This window comes from Phyllopteryx taeniolatus, chromosome 15, assembly GCF_024500385.1.
Source record: "Phyllopteryx taeniolatus isolate TA_2022b chromosome 15, UOR_Ptae_1.2, whole genome shotgun sequence".
Lineage (NCBI taxonomy): Eukaryota > Metazoa > Chordata > Actinopteri > Syngnathiformes > Syngnathidae > Phyllopteryx > Phyllopteryx taeniolatus.
Window position 1 is genome coordinate 19,738,155 of NC_084516.1, and position 18,206 is coordinate 19,756,360.

Consider the following 18,206-nt stretch of genomic DNA (forward strand, 5'->3'; position numbering starts at 1 on the left):
TTCTGTTGAAAACATCCAAGAGCAACATTTTTTTATTGCCTCAGTCATCAGATTGTTCGGTTATCTGATGTTTTTATGTGTAAAAGCTGTCTTAGTTAGATTTTCTTGGTCAATGTAGCTTTTTAAGTATAAACATTCCTCTTAAAATTCCATTCCATATGAGAAGGGCTTGGAACAAAGAATAAAGGCATATAATATCCAATTTGATAACAACAGCGTGGCTTCCATCTCAGTTTTCAGGTTTGAGCTTATGCTTGATGATCTGCTCTTGGGGAGGTGACGCAATTCAAAAATAGATATAATTCCTGAGGAGTAAATATTGTCTGTGGATGGTTGGTTGATATTTCTGTTGAAGACATCAGACCTTGACGAGTATGATCATTGTTAAGCATAGATTTGGATAAGACATAGCCTAACATATAGTACAATGTCGCCAGTTCTCTTTAGGTTTGCTCTGAAACCTTCTTTTGTGACAAGAGACATTTCTGATGTTTGAAGAAAGGTCCTTCACCTGCCTTATATTCATCAAATGAAGATGGGCCTGTTCTGGTGCAGTTCTATATGGGACATTTGTGCCTCCTACAAATATCAGTAATAGTTATTTTTAAGGTTATTTTCCGTCTAATACTGTTAGATTGACTGTCTATTACATTCTAATATTCTAATCCTGTGTTCAGTTTGTTAAAATACAGTGTGGACGTAAGCAGTCTACTAATATTTGACAGACAGTGGTTGGTATTTGAATTACAATAACTTACGTAAACTTGTGAAAATCTATTTATCGGATGTCTGTTCTTCCTCCATTAGCCCACTGGTCTTGCTAAAGGAAGCATTTACAAAGGTGAAGAACCATCTAATAAAGGACTGGACCTGGCAAACAGTGGAGAAACAGGTATTATTTGCATATATTCAAACTTGTATATTTATGTTTCATTTGAAACCAAAAGATGATTTGGCAAAAGTAACTCTCCAAAGACATTTGTGTTTTTATTATTGTTTTGATCTAACGTGATAAAATTGTTACTATGGTACTCCAGCACCAAACAGTTTCAGCACCATAAAAAATGCATTGACATTCACAGGGCATTGAATCGATTGCAACTGGACTGTTGTGGTTTTCTGAGAAGACGTTTGGCTTCTCATCCAAGCAGGCTTCATCAGTTCATGCAACAAGGCTTAGTTCGGACAGACTAGCCGGAGTTGGTGTGGAGAAACTCAACTATTCATGCCCCAAAACCACGGGCGGTATCATTCTTTTAGAATGCGTAAAAGGCATTTTTTGCATTCCAAAAGAATGATACCGTCCAACCAGAACAGTCCAGTTGCGATCGATTCAATGCCCTGAGAATGAAAGGACCTGGGTCAATGAGAATATTCACAGGGATGCATTGCCATTAAGTTGGTCAACAACAAATCGCGGGCGTGCCGGAGCCTATCCCAGCTGTCATCGGGCAGGAGGCGGGGTACACCCTGAACTGGTTGCCAGCCAATCGCAGGGCACATACAAACAAACAACCATCCGCACTCACATTCACACCTACGGGCAATTTAGAGTCTCCAATTCATGCATGTTTTTGGGATGTGGGAGGAAAGCGGAGTGCCCGGAGAAAAGCCACGCAGGCACGGGGAGAACATGCAAACTCCACACAGGCGGGGCCGGGGATTGAACCCCGGTCCTCAGAACTGTGAGGCAGACGCTCTAACCAGTCGTCCACCGTGCCGCCGCATGGTATATCATGCAGTCTAATAGAACACTATGTATAATTACAGTGGGTACGGAAAGTATTCAGACCCCCTTAAATTTTTCACTCTTTGTTATATTGCAGCCATTTGCTAAAATCATTTCAGTATATTTTTTTTATACACACAGCACCCCATATTGACAGAAAAAAATGGAATTGTTAAAATTTTTGCAGATTTATTAAAAAAGAAAAACTGAAATATCACACAGCCGTAAGTATTCAGACCCTTTGCTGTGACACTCATATATTTAACTCGGGTGCTGTCCATTTCTTCTGATCATCCTTGAGTTGGTTCTACACCTTCATTGGAGTCCAGCTGTGTTTGATTATACTGATTGGACTTGATTAGGAAAGCCACACACCTATATATATATATATATATAAGACCTTACAGCTCACAGTGCATGTCAGAGAAAATGAGAATCACGAGGTCAAAGGAACTGCCTGAAGAGTTTAGAGACAGAATTGTGGCAAGGCACAGATCTGGCCAAGGTTACGAACATTTATGCTGCACTTTACGTTGCCAAGAGCACAGTGGCCTCCATAATCCTGAATTGGACGTTTGGGACGACCAGAACCCTGCCTAGATCTGGCCGTCCGGCCCAACTGAGCAATCGGGGGAGAAGAGCCTTGGTAAGAGTGGTAAAGAAGAACCCAAAGATCACTGTGGCTGAGTTCCAGAGGTGCAGTCGGGAGATGGGAGAAAGTTCTAGAAAGTCAACCATCACTGCAGCCCTCCACCAGTCGGCCCTTTATGGCAGAGTGGCCCGACGGAAGCCTCTCCTCAGTGCAAGACACGTAAGGAGTTTGCTAAAAAACACCTGAAGACTTCAAGAGGGTGAGAAATAAGATTCTCTGCTCTGATGAGACCAAGATAGAAATTGTTGGCTTTAATTCTAAGTGGCATGTGTGGAGAAAACCAGGCACTGCTCATCACCTGTCCAATACAGTCCCAACAGTGACGCATGGTGGTGGCAGCATCATGCTCTGGGGGTGTTTTTCAGCTACAGGGACAGGATGACTGGTTGCAATCAAAGGAAAGATGAATGCGGCCAAGTACAGGGATATCCTGGACGAAAACCTTCTCCACAGTGCTTAGGTCCTCAGACTGGGCCGAAGGTTCACCTTCCAACAAGACAATTACCCTCAGCACACAGTTAAAATAATGAAGGAGTAGCTTCAGAACAACTCTGACGGTTCTTGAATGGCCCAGCCAGAGCCCTGACTCAAACCCAATTGAGCATCTCTGGAAAGACCTGAAAATGGCTGCCCACCAACATTCACCAGCCAACCTGACAGAACTGGAGAGGATCTGCAAGGAGGAATGGCAGAGGATCCCCAAATCCAGGTTTGAAAAACTTGTTGCATCATTCCCAAAAAGACTCATGGCTGTATTGGCTCAAAAGGGTGCTTCTACTAACTACTGAGCAAAGGCTCTGAATACTTATGGCTGTGTTATATTTCAGTTTTTTTTTTTTTTTTAATAAATGTGCAAAGATTTCAACAATTCCGTTTTTTTTCTGTCAATATGGGGTGCTGTGTGTACATTGAGGGGGAAAAAAGAACTTAAATGATTTGCAATGGCTGCAATATAAAAAAGTGTACTTGTAATAACTGTTTGTTCTTTTATTTAATATATTCGAAATAAACACAATAAAAATAGAAAGTAGCACTGCTGTATTTTAGTTCATGATAAAGAATAGAATATATCCATACAACAAATATTGCCACCCACATTCACACCTATGGGCAATTTAGAGTCTACAATTAACCTAGCACGCATGTTTTTGGGATGTGGGAGGAAAGCGGAGTGCCCGGAGAAAAGCCACGCAGGCACGTGGAGAACATGCAAACTCCACACAGGCGGGGCCGGGATTGAACCCCGCTCCTCGGAACTGTGAGCCAGACGCTCTAACCAGTCGTCCACCGTGCCACCAGGGGAAAATTATATGAAAAAAAATTATATATATACTTTTTATTAAATTTGTAGGTACTTTTTTATAAACATAAACAATACTGTAACAATGTTTTTAATAATCGATTAATCTGTTGCTTATTTTTTCGATTAATTGATGAATTGGATTAAAAAATGTTTTTTTAACTTCCATCCCTTTATTCCAAAACAGGACATGTCAAATTGGCAGTGCAGAAAAGTGCACAAAATGCTTACTGCGTAAACATCCCATCGCTCTTAAAGTAATACATTATTTCAAAAATTAAGTTAGCTTTACAGTAGGCCATGGACCAACCACACAAACACGTACAAATTTATGCTGTACAATATCTGTTTAATAATATTGTTTTTGTCATCCTCTGTCACTGCAATGTCTGTCTCCTCAGTCTTAACTGCCAGGTGAAGATTTTCATGCATCCCTGTAACCTCACTGTGAATTGAGCATCAAAACAATCACATGCTCACTCTTGACCTCTTATGAATTCAACACAGATCTAAGAAGTAAAAAACAATTTCAAAATATAACTCTTATAATGCTACTCATTTTCTGAATTCAAGGAGACATATGTAGTCAAGTCCAGATAACTCTCCATTTACCAAATGTTGGTCTTTGAATTTCATACAGTACAAGAACATTAAGTGCAAAATGTATAACTAAATAAAAATGATAATCATGAATAAATAAATGGTGACATCATACTTTACCTAGGAAAAACATGCACGTGTTTTGTTAATACACTCGCAATAAAGTGCATTAACAAAAGTGCTTTGAAAAAAAAACAAAATCCTCTAAGGTAATTTTGTGATATATTTTTCAAAATAACTTCCAGTATTGTCACTTCAGCGTATTGATTGGTTTAGATATGCAAATATGCCATGCCCATGACTCAGCAGCCTCTGGGTCCACTGCTGTGTGCAACGGAGCGGGTGACTAACGTCATAATGGCGCGACACAGCGGGTGACTGACATCATCATCGTGCGACACAACGAATCATAATGAAATTCTTTGCCAACAAGTTTGATGATGGATTTGTATTTATTTAATCGTTGCAGCCCTACAATACTGTACATGTAGCTGTTTCCAATCTAATATACTCCTTTGGTTGTGACCCACAGATGGAGAAAAAGTGGTAATGGAAAGGCTGGTCTCTTCTCCTGTTGCAGAACCAAAGCTTAATGGCACTGAATGTGACAACACAAGGCACAGCAGCCCGACATACAGTCCTACAACAGGCCACAGCAAGGCGTTATCGTTGGTAAATGAGAATGGTATGTTGGACATAGAGACACCACACGGTTCTGTTACTGGGAGCAATGGATTTATTCTCATTAAGCCGCAACAGGAGGACAGCTCTGAAGCCACGCCTGGTTTGCCAGTGTCCCCTCACAGGACTAGCAGGCCACCTTCTAACGCCACCACTGGGCTACACTTGCCCAAACCTCCCCCTCCCTCAGTCTCTGGGTCTCCTCAGACGCTAGGTGACATAAGGACTGACCCTGTTACAGGAACTACATCAGGGGAGGAGACAATAGACTTTAAAAATGACACTGCCCCAACCACCACAGCTTCAGCAACCATCATGATACACAGAGCTCGCAAAACCATGTCCAGGCCTGCTGTCACTCTCGAACAAAAGGTAAATGATTCCAGGAATGCGCCCCCCCCAAACATATTCCGTCAATCAGCACTTGAATATTACCCTCGTGAATGAATAGCAATTTTGCGTGTTTGTTACATTTGTTCTTTTGTAATTTACAATTTACATAAAAAACTATGGATTCGTAAACTTGTGGTCAGAAGGTGATGAACACTCACAGTGATGATACAATAATTGTCATGGCAGTATCGGGCTGTTGATGAAAATGAAAAAATATGAAGAGCAAGAATGAGGTGCACACGTTTTTCTTTTTTGGAGTCAACATTTTGAATGACTGAGTATTAGAACCTAGCAGATAAGAGAAACAAAAATTGTGATTGCATCATCATATAAAGTCCCTGTAAAGTGAAAAGAATACTGTATGCCTGACATATGTATGACACACCACAGAAAAGAGTGTTGTTAACAACCCTGTCAAGTTTGAATTTAAAAAAAAAAAAAATTAATCATAAAAATCCTGCTGTTCTCTGCACTCCCAGACACTGCGGGCATGTCTGCTAAATGCACTGAAACCAACTGTCAATCAGATTTCACAAATGTTTCTTATGCTTAGACATATCTACATGTTTGAGCCATGAAAATATACCGGTAAGTCAATGTTAGAGAGCTAAATATCCAAAATACGGGACCTGTAAAGAGCCAATGTAAAGCATGTTATTGCCATGACATTTATTTTGCAGGCCATTGCTCTTTTCTTTACCTGCATTTCTCTCGATTTTGTTTTAGGTCTGAGCACTTTATCCTTATTCTCTCAAATATATATATATATATATATATATATATATATATATATAACTTTTTCTTTTTATATATGCACTAAAAATTGGTTACTACTGGGAATACAATTTGTGCATTTTACTCCAAAACCTAAGTATTGTTGTTGCAACAGCTTCCACATTTCAAATCACGTCTTGTCTTGCCACCACTGGTCAGGCACTCACAATTATTCTTATAATTTTTTTTTTTGTCACCGACAGCTTCTCAAGAAGGAATTAAGAGAAGCAAACAATACCAAAATGGAGACTTTGGTTTCATCCGACACACCGAAACCTTCACAGCAGTGCTCAACAGAGAACCATCTACCTCAGAATCCTTCGGATTTGCAAGCTTCAGCACAAACCGCTTCATCTGCTTCACCAGCAACTCCTGTAGTTTCTTCCTCTCCACTGACATCAACGCCAGCCAAGCTCCAACACGGTCACACAGGTTCCAAATCACACACATTGATACACCACCAAATATTTTTTTGGGGGGTTCTTTTAAAATATTCAGTCTATGTGTAAATTTGTGTTTTTATTGTAGGCTTCTTTACAGGAGGGTTGTCTTTGCGTAAGAAGAAGAGACGGATGGGAACTTATAGCCTAGTACCTAAGAAGAAACCTAAAATTCTTCGGCAGACAACAATGCTGGAAATGTTTAACCGTGTACACCCGAATTCCAAGAGCCCTGAGGTCTGTGCTCATCACATGTATCAAAACAAAGAGTGCGCAGTAAATTGAACGACTTCACCAACAGTCCAAGGCCCGCCGCATACCGCGCGATGTGACCGAACACCACTGAACTGTCGCGCAGTGTGTAGGGTTCTCTCACTAGTTTTTCATGAGTTTAACTGCAATTCAAATTTTGAAGTGAATGGCATCACCGATAAAAAATGCAATGCTGTATCACATGAGCTTTCACAAGCATTTCCTTGTAAAGTATACAAATAAAGTTACCTGGCTCTTTGTGAAAAAGGAATGGCCCGCTAAACCTAATAACAGGTAGGTAGGGCCATCCTCAGCAGCAACAACTGAAATCAAGCGTTTTCGATGACTGGCAGTGAGTCTTTCACATCTCTGTGGAGATATTTTGGACTACTCTTCCTTGCAGAATTGTTTAAATTCAGCAAAAATTGAGGGTTTTCCAGCATGAATGGCCTTTTTAAGGTCATGGCACTGCATTTCAATCCAATTCAAGTCTGGACGTTGACGAGGCCACTCCAAAACCTTCATTTTGTTTTCTTAAGGCTTTCAGAAGTTGACTTGCTTGTGTGTTTTTGGATTGTTATCCCTCTGCAGAATCCAAGTGCGGTTCAGCTCGAGGTCACTGATGGCTGAACATTCTCGTTCAAGATTTTCTGTTTAAAAACAGAATTCATGGTTCCATCAATCACGGCAAGTTTTTCAAGTTCAAGTTTTTTTTTGTGCCTATGCACCAAACAGCAGTTCAGCGTACCCGCCCTTTTTGGAGTCCTTGGAAGGGGTGCTGGAGAGCGCTCCCGCAGGGGACTCCATTGTTTTGCTGGGGGACTTCACTGCTCACGTGGGCAATAACAGTGAGACCTGGAAAGGCATGATTGGGAGGAACGGCCTCCCAGAGCTCCCAACTGATCACCACCTGGTGGTGAGTTGGCTCCAATGGTGGAGGAAGATGCCGGTCCGACCTGACAGGCCCATAGGTATTGTGAGGGTCTGGTAGGAACGTCTGTCAGTATCCCCTGTTTTAACTCCCACCTCCGACAGAACTTCAACCATATCTCAGGGAAGGCGGGGGACATTGAGTCCGTGTGGACCATGTTTCGCACATCCATTGCCCAGGCGGCCAACCGGAGCTGTGGCTGTAAGGTCGTGGGTGTCTGTTGTGGCGCTGATACCTGAACCCATTGGTGGACACCAGCGGTGAGGGATGCCCTCAAGCTGAAGAAGGAGTCCTATTGGGCCTTTTGGGCCTGTGGGACTCCTGAGGAAGCTGATGGGTACCGGCTGGCCAAGCAGAATGCAGCTATGGTGGTTGCTGAGGCAAAAACTCGGATGTGGGAGGAGTTCGGTGAGGCCATGGAGAACGAAAGGGGGACCGGAGAGTTTGTTCCAACTCCAGTGGGATCACACTCCTCAGCATCCCTGGTAAGGTGTATTCAGGGATGGTGGAGAGGAGGGTCCATCGGGAAGTTGAATCTCAGATTCAGGAGGAACAGTGTGGTTTTCATCCTGGCCGTGGAACAGTGGACTAGCTCTACACCCTCGGCAGGGTCCTCGAGGGTGGATGGGAGTTCGCCCAACCAGTCTACATGTGTTTTGTGGACTTGGAGAAGGTGTTCGACTGTGTCCCTCGGGAGTCCTGTGTTGGGGTGCTTCCAGAGTATGGGGTACCGAAACCCTGATACGGGCTGGTTGATCCCAGTACGACCAGTGTCAAGAGTTTGGGCCGCATTGCCGGCAGTAAGTTGGACTCGTTTCCGGTGAGGGTTGGACTCAGTCAAGGCTGCCCTTTGTCACCGATTCTTTTCATAACTTTTATGGACAGAATTTCCAGGCGCAGCCGAGGATTAGAGGGTGTCTGGTTTGGTGGCCTCAGTATTGAATCTCTGTTTTTTGCAGATGATGTGGTTCTGTCGGCGTCATCAAGCTATGATCTCCAACGCTCACTGGAGTGGTTCCTAGCTGAGTGTGAAGCGGCTGGGATGAGAATCAGCACCTCCAAATCTTGAGACCATGGTCCTCAGTCGGAAAAGGGTGGAGTGCCCTCTCCAGGTCAGGGATGAGATCCTACCCCAAGTGGAGGAGTTCAAGTATCTTGGGGTCTTGTTCACGAGTGAGGGAAGAGTGGAACGGGAGATCGACAGGCAGATCTGTGCAGCGTCTGCAGTGATGCGTGCTTTGTATCGGTCTGTTGTGGTGAAGAAGGAGCTAAGGTGAAAGGCGAAGCTCTCTATTTACCAGTTGATCTGCGTTCCTACCCTCACCTATGGACACGAGCTGTGGGTCGTGACTGAAAGAACAAGATCCCGGATACAAGCGGCCGAAATGAATTACCTCCGCAGGGTGTCCGGACTCCCCCTTAAGGCGTCTTTATACTCCCGCGGCCGACAGCGCCCGCATTGCATCACGTGACCGACGCATTGGGCCGCGAAAGGAAAAGAAAGTAAAAACGATGACCAGAAATGGCCAAAAAATGCAGCGGAAAATCCACCCTACGGTATCCTAGCCAATACCAGCCTTAGCGACACCCCCGACTTGGAGGAGAACTGCAGTACATTTGCAAAACTGCGCGCGTGGGTTGCGCTTGAGTATAAAGGCAAACTACGTGCGGGATAGCCGCAGTGACGTCAGTGCGGTTGCCGCCCGCGCGAGCATAAAGAAGTCTTTAAAGATAGGGTGAGAAGCTCGGTCATCCGGGAGGGGCTCAGAGTAGAGCCGCTGCTCCTCGGCATTGAGAGGAGCCAGATGACGTGGCTCCGTTATCTATTTAGGATGCCTCCCTGGTGAGGCGTTCCGGGCACATTCCACCGGGTGGAGACCCCAGGGACGACCATGGACACGCTGGAGAGACTGCGTCTCCCGGCTTTCCTGGAAACGCCTCGGGATCCCCTCGGAAGAGCTGGACGAAGTGGCTGGGGAGAGGGAAGTCTGGGCTTCCCTGCTGGAGCTACTGCCCCTGTGACCTGACCTCGGAGAAGCGCAAGATGGATGGATGGATATAGAAATACAACCCCAATTCCAACGACGTTGGGACGTTGTGTTAAACATAAATAAAAACAGAATACAATGATTGGCAAATCATGTTCAACCTATATTTAATTGAATAGAATACAAAGACAATATATTTAAGGTTCAAACTGATAAACTATATTGTTTTTAGCAAATAATCATTAACTTATTTACTTAATTTTATGGCTGAAACATGTTCCAAAAAAGCTGGGACAGGGTCATGTTTACCACTGTGTTACATCCCCTTTTCTTTTAACAACATTCAATAAATGTTTGGGAACTGAGGACACTAATTGTTCAAGCTTTATAAGTGGAATTCTTTCCCAATCTTGCTTGATGTACAGCTTCAGCTGTTCAACAGTCCGGGGTCTCCGTTGTCGTATTTTACGCTTCATAATGCGCCACACATTTTCAATGGGAGACAGGTCTGGACTCCAGGCAGGCCAGTCTAGTACCTGCACTCTTTTACTACGAAGCCACGCTGTTGTAACACGTGCAGAATGTGGTTTGGCATTGTCTTGCTGAAATAAGCAGGGGCGTCCATGAAAAAGACGTTGCTTGGATGGCTGCATATGTTTCTCCAAAACCTGTATCTACCTCTCAGCATTAATGGTGCCTTCACAGATGTGTAAGTTACCCATGCCATTGGCACTAACACAGCCCCATACCATCACAGATGCTGGCTTTTGAACTTTGCGTCCATAACAGTCCGGATGGTTCGTTTCCTCTTTGGCCCGGAGGACACGACGTCCACAATTTCCAAAATTGTGTCGGACCACAGAACACTTTTCCACTTGCATCAGTCCATTTTAGATGAGCTCGGGCCCAGAGAAGCCGGCGGCGTTTCTGGGTGTCGTTGATAAATGGCTTTTGCTTTGCATAGTAGAGTTTCAAGTTGCACTTACGAATTTAGCGCCGAACTGTATTTACAGACATTGGTTTTCCTGAGCCCATGTGGTAATCCTTCCTTTACACATTGATGTCGGTTTTTGATGCAGTGCCGCCTGAGGGATCCAAGGTCACGGCATTCAATTTTGATTTTCGGCCTTGCCGTTTAAATGCAGTGATTTCTCTAGATTCTCTGAACCTTTTGATGATATTATGGACCGATATTATGGATGATGAAATCCCTAAATTGTACGTTGAGGAACATTGTCCTTAAACTGTTCGACTATTTTCTCACACACTTGTTCACAAAGAGGTGAACCTCGCCCCATCTTTGCCTGTAAATGACTGAGCAATTCAGGGAAGCTCCTTTTATACCCAATCATGGCACCCACCTGTTCCCAATTAGCCTGTTCCAAACAGGTGTTTGATGAGCATTCCTTTTTTGCCACCTGTCCCAGGTTTTTTGGAATGTGTTGCAGCCATAAAATTCTAAGTAAATCATTATTTGCTAAAAACAATAAAGTTGATCAGTTTGAACATTAAATATCTTGTCTTTGCAGTGTATTCCATTACATATAGATTGAACATGATTGGCAAGTAATTGTATTCTGCTTTTATTTATGTTTAACACTACGTCCCAACTTCATTGCCTGGTGTGTGTTTTTTCCAGTTAAGTCTCGTTCGGGCACATTGCTCTGTGTGCGGAGGGCCTATATATGAAACAAAAAACAATTGCTGATATGGTCCCTTTTATAAAAATCCAGTCTTACAAATGCAGCTATTTCAGGTTATGTTTGATATTTTCCACATTTTGTTGTCTTACCTCTTAGACAAATATAAACGTAAATGGAGAGAAGATTGCACATGCATCTGAGGAAGAGGAGGAGTCGGAGGCGGAGTCGGAGGAGTCGGATTCTGAGGAAGAGCAGTTGCAAGGAGAGGAACTTGGCGTTGATGTCCAACAAGCAAATCCAACGATTGGGTCCATCTCTCAGGTTTGACTCGACAAAGAAATGCTGAATCTCAATGTACAGGAAGTACAGGAAGTTCCGTTCCTACGCAGGCGACGTAACACGAATTTCCGCGTAAGTCGGATTTCACCGTTAAAGTTGAAATTTACGGCGAAATAATTCTGTTACGGGTATTGTCCCATGTGATTGTGACAGCAAGCTCAGTGTGTGTGGGACGGGACTGCGCAGGCGTCGTCCGGCGGGACTGTGAAGGAGGAAGGAGTGCGCGCCGGTGCGAGTGTGTACAGTAGCAAGTGTAGTGACGGCGACCGGGGAAGAGTAGCGATTAGCGGAGGACCCGTTGTTGTTGAATGTGCAGAGGAGCTAATAAAGCCATTAAAGCAGCAAATCGGTGCTTCGTGCCTTTATTGTTGCCGCCACCCAGCTCAGCTGTGCAACGAGAGAAGGAAGTTAACCCCTGCGTCTCCCGACCACGGTCAGGTGACTGTAGCAGGAAAGGTTAACACTTGGTATAAAGAAACTAAAATACATTAAAATAAAAAAAATAAGATGCTGTACTTACCATTACTGCTGAGAGTGGGGAAAAAAGGAGGGCGAAAAAGGCAAAGATACTCCCGCCGCACAAACACAGACATGCACTATGCACTAGCTAAGCAGAAACACTATGGTGCTGGGGATAAAAGGGCGCACGAGGCACGGGGGTCGTAAAGTCGAAACGTCGTAGGTCGAGTGCGTCGTAACTCGAGGACTTCCTGTATAGAACTTGCAAAAGAGCTACAGGAAGGGGAAAAAAATTAACTTAAATGATTTTAGCAAAGGGCTGCAGTATAACAAAAAAATTTAAGGGGGTCTGACTACTTTCCGTACCCACTGTATACTTAATCCAAGTACAGTAGACCCCCACTATTCATGTGGGATAGGGACTAGGCCCCAAAAGTGAATAGCGAAAATTCGCAAATATTTAAGGACCATTATAACTGACTGGGGCGCCACGATGGACAACTGGTTAGTGCATCCACCTCACAGTTCTGAGTTCCCGGGTTCAAATCCGGCCTCGCCTTTTTGGAGTTGGCATGTTCTCCCTGTACCTGCGTGGGTTTTCTCCGGGTACTCAGGTTTCCTCCCACATCTGAAAGGCATGCATGGTAGGTTAATTGAAAACTCCAAATTGTCCATCGGTGTGAATGTGAGTGTGAATGATTGTTTGTCTATATGTGTCCTGTGATTGGTTGGCAAACAGTTCAGGGTGTGCCCCCCTTCTCGCCTGCAGCTGGCTGGGATAGGCTTCAGTATACCCCCGACTCTAGTGAGGATAAGCGGTGTAGAAAATGAATGGATGGATGGATATAACTGACTGCATTGAAAAAAAAAAAAAAGAAAAAAAAAAACAACAAAAAAACTTTTATCCTAAAAAAGTCGGGTTGGTTCAACACCCGACCCCATTAAAAAAAAAAAAAAGTAAAAACCAAAAAATAATCACTGAATAGGTGTGTCCTTGGGTGCCAATGTATAATAATCAATACAGTGGTAGTGTGTGTGCTTAATGTTGGTGGTTTAAACATGTCCTTAGCCGGAGACTGAGCAGGAGGAATCAGGGGAATCTGGAGAAGATGGAGAGGAGGAAGGCACAGAGTCATACTTGGTAAGACCACGTGGAAGGCAACATAATGCTTTTGATCTACTAGCTTCGAACAATTTTCTCGTTGTCTGGTACTGACTTTGTCTCGTCATTGAACTTCTGTTTTCCTCAGAGCACAGAATGTAGTCTAAAGAAGAAGTTAAAGAAGAAAACAAAAGGAGACAATGCTTGGCTCAGGCCGTCCAGGAAGCACAAGAGGAATGTTAAGGTCAAAGGTAAGAACTTCCACCGCATTCACACCTGTACTTTGTCACCCAGCTAATTATCTTTAGTATATTGGATGGTTGGTTGCCATCATCAGTTGCCCTTCCTCGCCTTCCTCGTGGTTTTCAAAGTACTTTTGTGTTTCCTCTGGCTTCTTTGTGTGTGCGTGTGAGGTCTGTGTGTGCCTGTGCGTGTGTGTTTATGTGCACGTGCGCTCTTTCACACGTGTATCAACAATGAAAAGCTAATGGGCAAAATAGAGCAACTACAAAAAATCCCGTTCTCATCAAAGCTGAGATTTACTGTTTCTACATTTTACCAGAGCACATACTTTTCCACATATGACATTTTTAACCAGTATTTAACAAACATCTATGAGCTTGAATGCATACGTTATCAATTTTATTTTCACAGGAGTAAGGTATACACTTACTCGAGAGCTCTATTTGTTTAAAACCTAATGAAAATAAATGAAATTAAATAAATACATAAAATATCCCATAATGACAACGTAAAAACATATTTTCAAACAGTTGTACAAATGTACCGGTATTGAAAATGTAAACATTTCAACATAATGGGTACAGACAGCGGCTGAAATAAGCATTAAACACGTCACCATTTTTCTCACTAAATATATTTCCAAAGGTGCTATTGACATGAATATTTCAGTAGATGTTGGGATGTATGTCCATACATACAAAGAAAGTAGAACAAATAAGCTTAGAAATGAAGTTGTGTGTAATAATGTGAAATGACACAGGGAAAAAGTATTGAACACGCCCACTGGTATTTATTTAATCCTTTGTACAAAAGCCTTTGTTTGCAATGACAGCTTCAAGATGCCTCCTGTGTGGAGAAACTAGTTGCATGCATTGCTCTGGTATGATTTTGACTCATTCCTCCACACAAGCAGTCTTCATATCTTGAAGGTTCCATGGGCTTCTTTTATGGACCTTGAGTTTCAGTTCTTTCCATGGATTTTTGATTGGATTCAAGTCAGGTGATTGGCTGGGCCATTCTAGCAGCTTTATTTTTTTTTCTTTGAAACCAAATGAGAGTTTCCTTGGCAGTATGCTTTGAATCATTATCCTGCTGAAATGTCCACCCTCGTTTAATTTTCATCATCCTCGTAGATGGCAGCAGATTTTTGTCAAGAATGTCTTGGTACATTTCCCCATTTATGCTTTCTTCAATATGTGAAGTTTACCAGTACCATTTTTTTTAAAATCCATGCATCATATTCCCACCTCCGAACTTCACAGTTGTTATGGTGTTTTTAGGGTGATGTGCAGCGCCATTTCTCCTCCAAACGTGGTGTGCATTGTGGCAACCAAACAGTTAAATTTTGCTCTCATCAGATTAGATTATATTCTCCCAGTATTTAACCGGCTTGTCCAAATGTTGTTCAGCAAACTTTAAACGAGCTTTGACATGTTTTTTTTCGAGCAATGGTGTCTTGCGCGGTGAGCGTGCATACAGGGCATGGCAGCAGAATGAATTATTCACTGTTTTCCTTGTGATAACAGTACCTGCTAATTCCAGTTGTTTTTGAATCTTACCACAGGTGGTCCTTGGCTCTTGGACAACTGTTCTGATTATCCTTTCCACTCCTCTGTCAGAAATCTTGCAAGGAGCACCTGATTGAGGCAAATTTATGGTGATTGGCTTTCCACTTACGTATTATGGAACCAACTGTGCTCACTGCAACGTTCAGAAGCTTAGCTATGTGCCTCTAACTAATGCCATCGTTGGGTTTTGCAACAATTAGTTTGCGATGGTCTTGAGACAGCTCTCCGCTCTTACCCATCATGAGCTGTGCCTTGACTCACACCTTGGCAATGAGACCTTGTAGGCTATCAATTAGGACTGAACCAGCTGAAATTCATTTGCACTGACAAGGGGCTGGATTGCTGTTTGATTATTGATAGATTTTAGGTGTTGTCCATGCGTTTTTGACCCGCCCTTTCTTCATGTGTTCAATACTTTTTCCCTGTGTCATTCACATTATTACTTAACTTAATTTCTGATCTTATTTGTTCTACTTTCTTTGTATGTATGGATTACTTGGGATGTTCCCAACATCTGGTGAAATGTTCATGTCAATAACACATTTGGAAATATATTTAGTGAGAAAAATGGTGACGTGTTAAATACTTATTTCAGCCGCTGTAAGTATTCACACCCTTGGCTTAATATTTTGTTGAAGCACCTTTGGCAGCAATCACAGTCTCAGGTCTTCTTGGGTATGTCTCTACAAGCATGGCGCACCTGTTTTGGGGCATTTTCTCCCATTCTTCTCTGCAGATCCTCTCAAGGTCAATCAGGTTGGATAGGCAGCATTGGTGGACAGCCATTTTTAGGTCTTTCCAGAGATGTTCGATTGGATTCAAGTCCAGGCTCTAGCTGGGCCACTCAAGGACATTCACAGGCTGCTCTTGAAGACACTCCTTTGTTATCTTGGCTGTGTGCTTTGGGTCATTGTCATGTTGGAAGGTGAATTGACGACATAGTCTGAGTTCCACAGCACTCTGGAGCAAGTTCTCTTGAATAATGTGTCTGTATTTGGCAGCGGTCATCTTATCCTCTATGCAGACTAGTCGCCCAGTTCCTGCAACAACAAAAAAACCCACAGCACGTGGTGCTGCCACCACCAAGGTTCCTAAGAGCACAGTGGCCTCCATAATCCTAAATTGGAAGATGTTTGGGATGACCAGAACCCCCTTCTTAGAGTTGGCTGTCCGGCCAACCTGAGCAATCGGGGGAGAGAAGAGCGTTCGTGAGAGAGGTAAAGAAGAACTCAACGATCACTGTGGCTGAGGTCCAGAGATGCAGTCAGGAGATGGGAGAAACTTCTAGAAAGTCAACTATCACTGCAGTCGGGGCTTTATGGCAGAGTGCCCCGACGGAAGCCTCTCCTCAGTGCAAGACACACGAAAGCCCGCAGGGAGTTTGCTAAAAAAGACCTGAAGGACTGCAAGATGGTGAAAAATAAGATTCTCTCAATATAGAACTTTATGGCCTTAATTCTAAGTGGTATGTGTGACGAAAACCAGGCACTGCTCATCACCTGTCCAATACAGTCCCAACAGTGACGCATGGTGGTGGCAGCATCATGCTGCGGGGGTGTTTTTCAGTTGCAGGGACAGGACGACTGGTTGCAATTTAAGAAAAGATGATTGCGGCCAAGTACAGGGATATCCTATACAAAAACCTTCTCCAGAGTGCTCAGGACCTCAGACTGGCCCGAAGGTTCACCTTCCAACAAAACAATGACCCTAAGCACACAGCTAAAGTAACGAAGGAGTGGCTTCAGAACAACTCCGTGACTGTTCTTGAATGCCCCAGCCAAAGCCCTGACTTAAACCCCATTGAGCATCTCTGGAGAGACCTGAAAATGGCTGTCCACCAACGTTCACCATCCAAACTGACGGAACTGGAGAGGATCTGCAAGGAGGAATGGCAGAGGATCCCCAAATCCAGGTGTGAAAAACTCACACCCATCATTCCCAAAAATACTCATGGCTGTATTAGCTCAAAAGGGTGCTTCTACTAAACACTCAAAATTTCGACAATTCTGGTTTTTTTTCTGTCAATATGGGGTGCTGTGTGTACATTAAAAGAAAAAAATGAACTTAAATGATTTTAGCAAATGGCTCCAATATAACAAAGAGTGAAAAATTTAAGTAGTCTGAACACTTTTCATATCCACTGTAGACAGGTGTGTGCCATTCCAAATGATGTTCAATCAACTGAATTGACCACAGGTGTACTACATTCAAGTTGTAGAAGCTACTCAAGGATGATCAGTGGAAATCAGATGCAACTGAGCTTGAGTTTGAGTGTCATAGCAAAAGGTGCGGATACTATCTATTGTTTGAAAATGTAATTTTTAAAAATAAATTGACACAAATGTCTGAAAATATGTTTTTACTTTGTATATATTTGGATATTTTATGTAGATTTATTTATTTATTTATTTATTTTTTAGAGAAAACTATATTCAAATCAGCCTTAAAATAAGTCTAACAGCAAAATGTGGAAAACCTGAAGGGGTGTGAATACTTTCTAGTGGCCCTGTATATTTCAGGCTAAGCAGAGATTTTGGGACAAAGAGAAACCACATTTGTCAGAGCGTCCTCCATTTTCCCCTTGCCGTTTACAGTCCAAGTCCGTCAAAATAGCACCCAGAAATCACTCCGCCAGCCTCTCTCCAATTGCAGGAGTCATCACCGCGTCAATGCTCCAGAATAGAATATTTTTTTATCTGATGATGGCATGCGGCGGCACAGACAGGAAAGACAGGAATGAAAACTCCCAGATAACACCACCTGACAAACTCTGCAATCTCCGTGAGCCTGACGCTACTTTGGAGGCCAAAGGCGAGCTCGTAAGACAGGAGGAGCTCATGAAACCTGCTTTATTTTATACAATTGTTATGCATATCATAGATACAATATTTTATTTCCCATATTATCCCATTGATAGGTGGAATGGTGGATGACTGGTTAGCACGTCTGCCTCACAGTTCTGAGGACCGGGGTTCAAATTCCGGCCCCACCTGTGTGGAGTTTGCATGTTCTCCCCGTGCCTGCGTGGGTTTTCTCCGGGTACTCCGGTTTCCTCCCACATCCCAAAAACATGCATGCTTGGTTAATTGAAGACTCTAACTTGCCCGTAGGT

General features: G+C 43.2%; 1 protein-coding gene across 10 annotated transcripts in view; it reads left to right on the plus strand.

The window, feature by feature from the left end:
• The window catches only part of ehmt1b (euchromatic histone-lysine N-methyltransferase 1b), a 66,993-nt gene that overhangs the window by 14,002 nt on the left and 34,785 nt on the right, over window positions 1-18,206 (plus strand). For 5 of the 10 annotated variants that reach the window (XR_009792062.1, XM_061799315.1, XM_061799309.1 and 2 more), the window contains exons 2-9: window positions 808-892; window positions 4,814-5,334; window positions 6,333-6,561; window positions 6,658-6,806; window positions 11,540-11,704; window positions 13,251-13,322; window positions 13,432-13,534; window positions 17,291-17,380. Coding sequence is in view for 9 of the 10 variants with exons in the window: in XM_061799315.1 (XP_061655299.1) it covers window positions 808-892; window positions 4,814-5,334; window positions 6,333-6,561; window positions 6,658-6,806; window positions 11,540-11,704; window positions 13,251-13,322; window positions 13,432-13,534; window positions 17,291-17,380 (1,414 nt within the window). In the remaining variant the exon portion in view is untranslated. Of the gene's footprint in view, window positions 1-807; window positions 893-4,813; window positions 5,335-6,332; window positions 6,562-6,657; window positions 6,807-11,539; window positions 11,795-13,250; window positions 13,323-13,431; window positions 13,535-17,290; window positions 17,381-18,206 lie in introns of those variants that run through there. The other 5 variants (XM_061799317.1, XM_061799314.1, XM_061799310.1 and 2 more) reach the window with 4 other exon arrangements.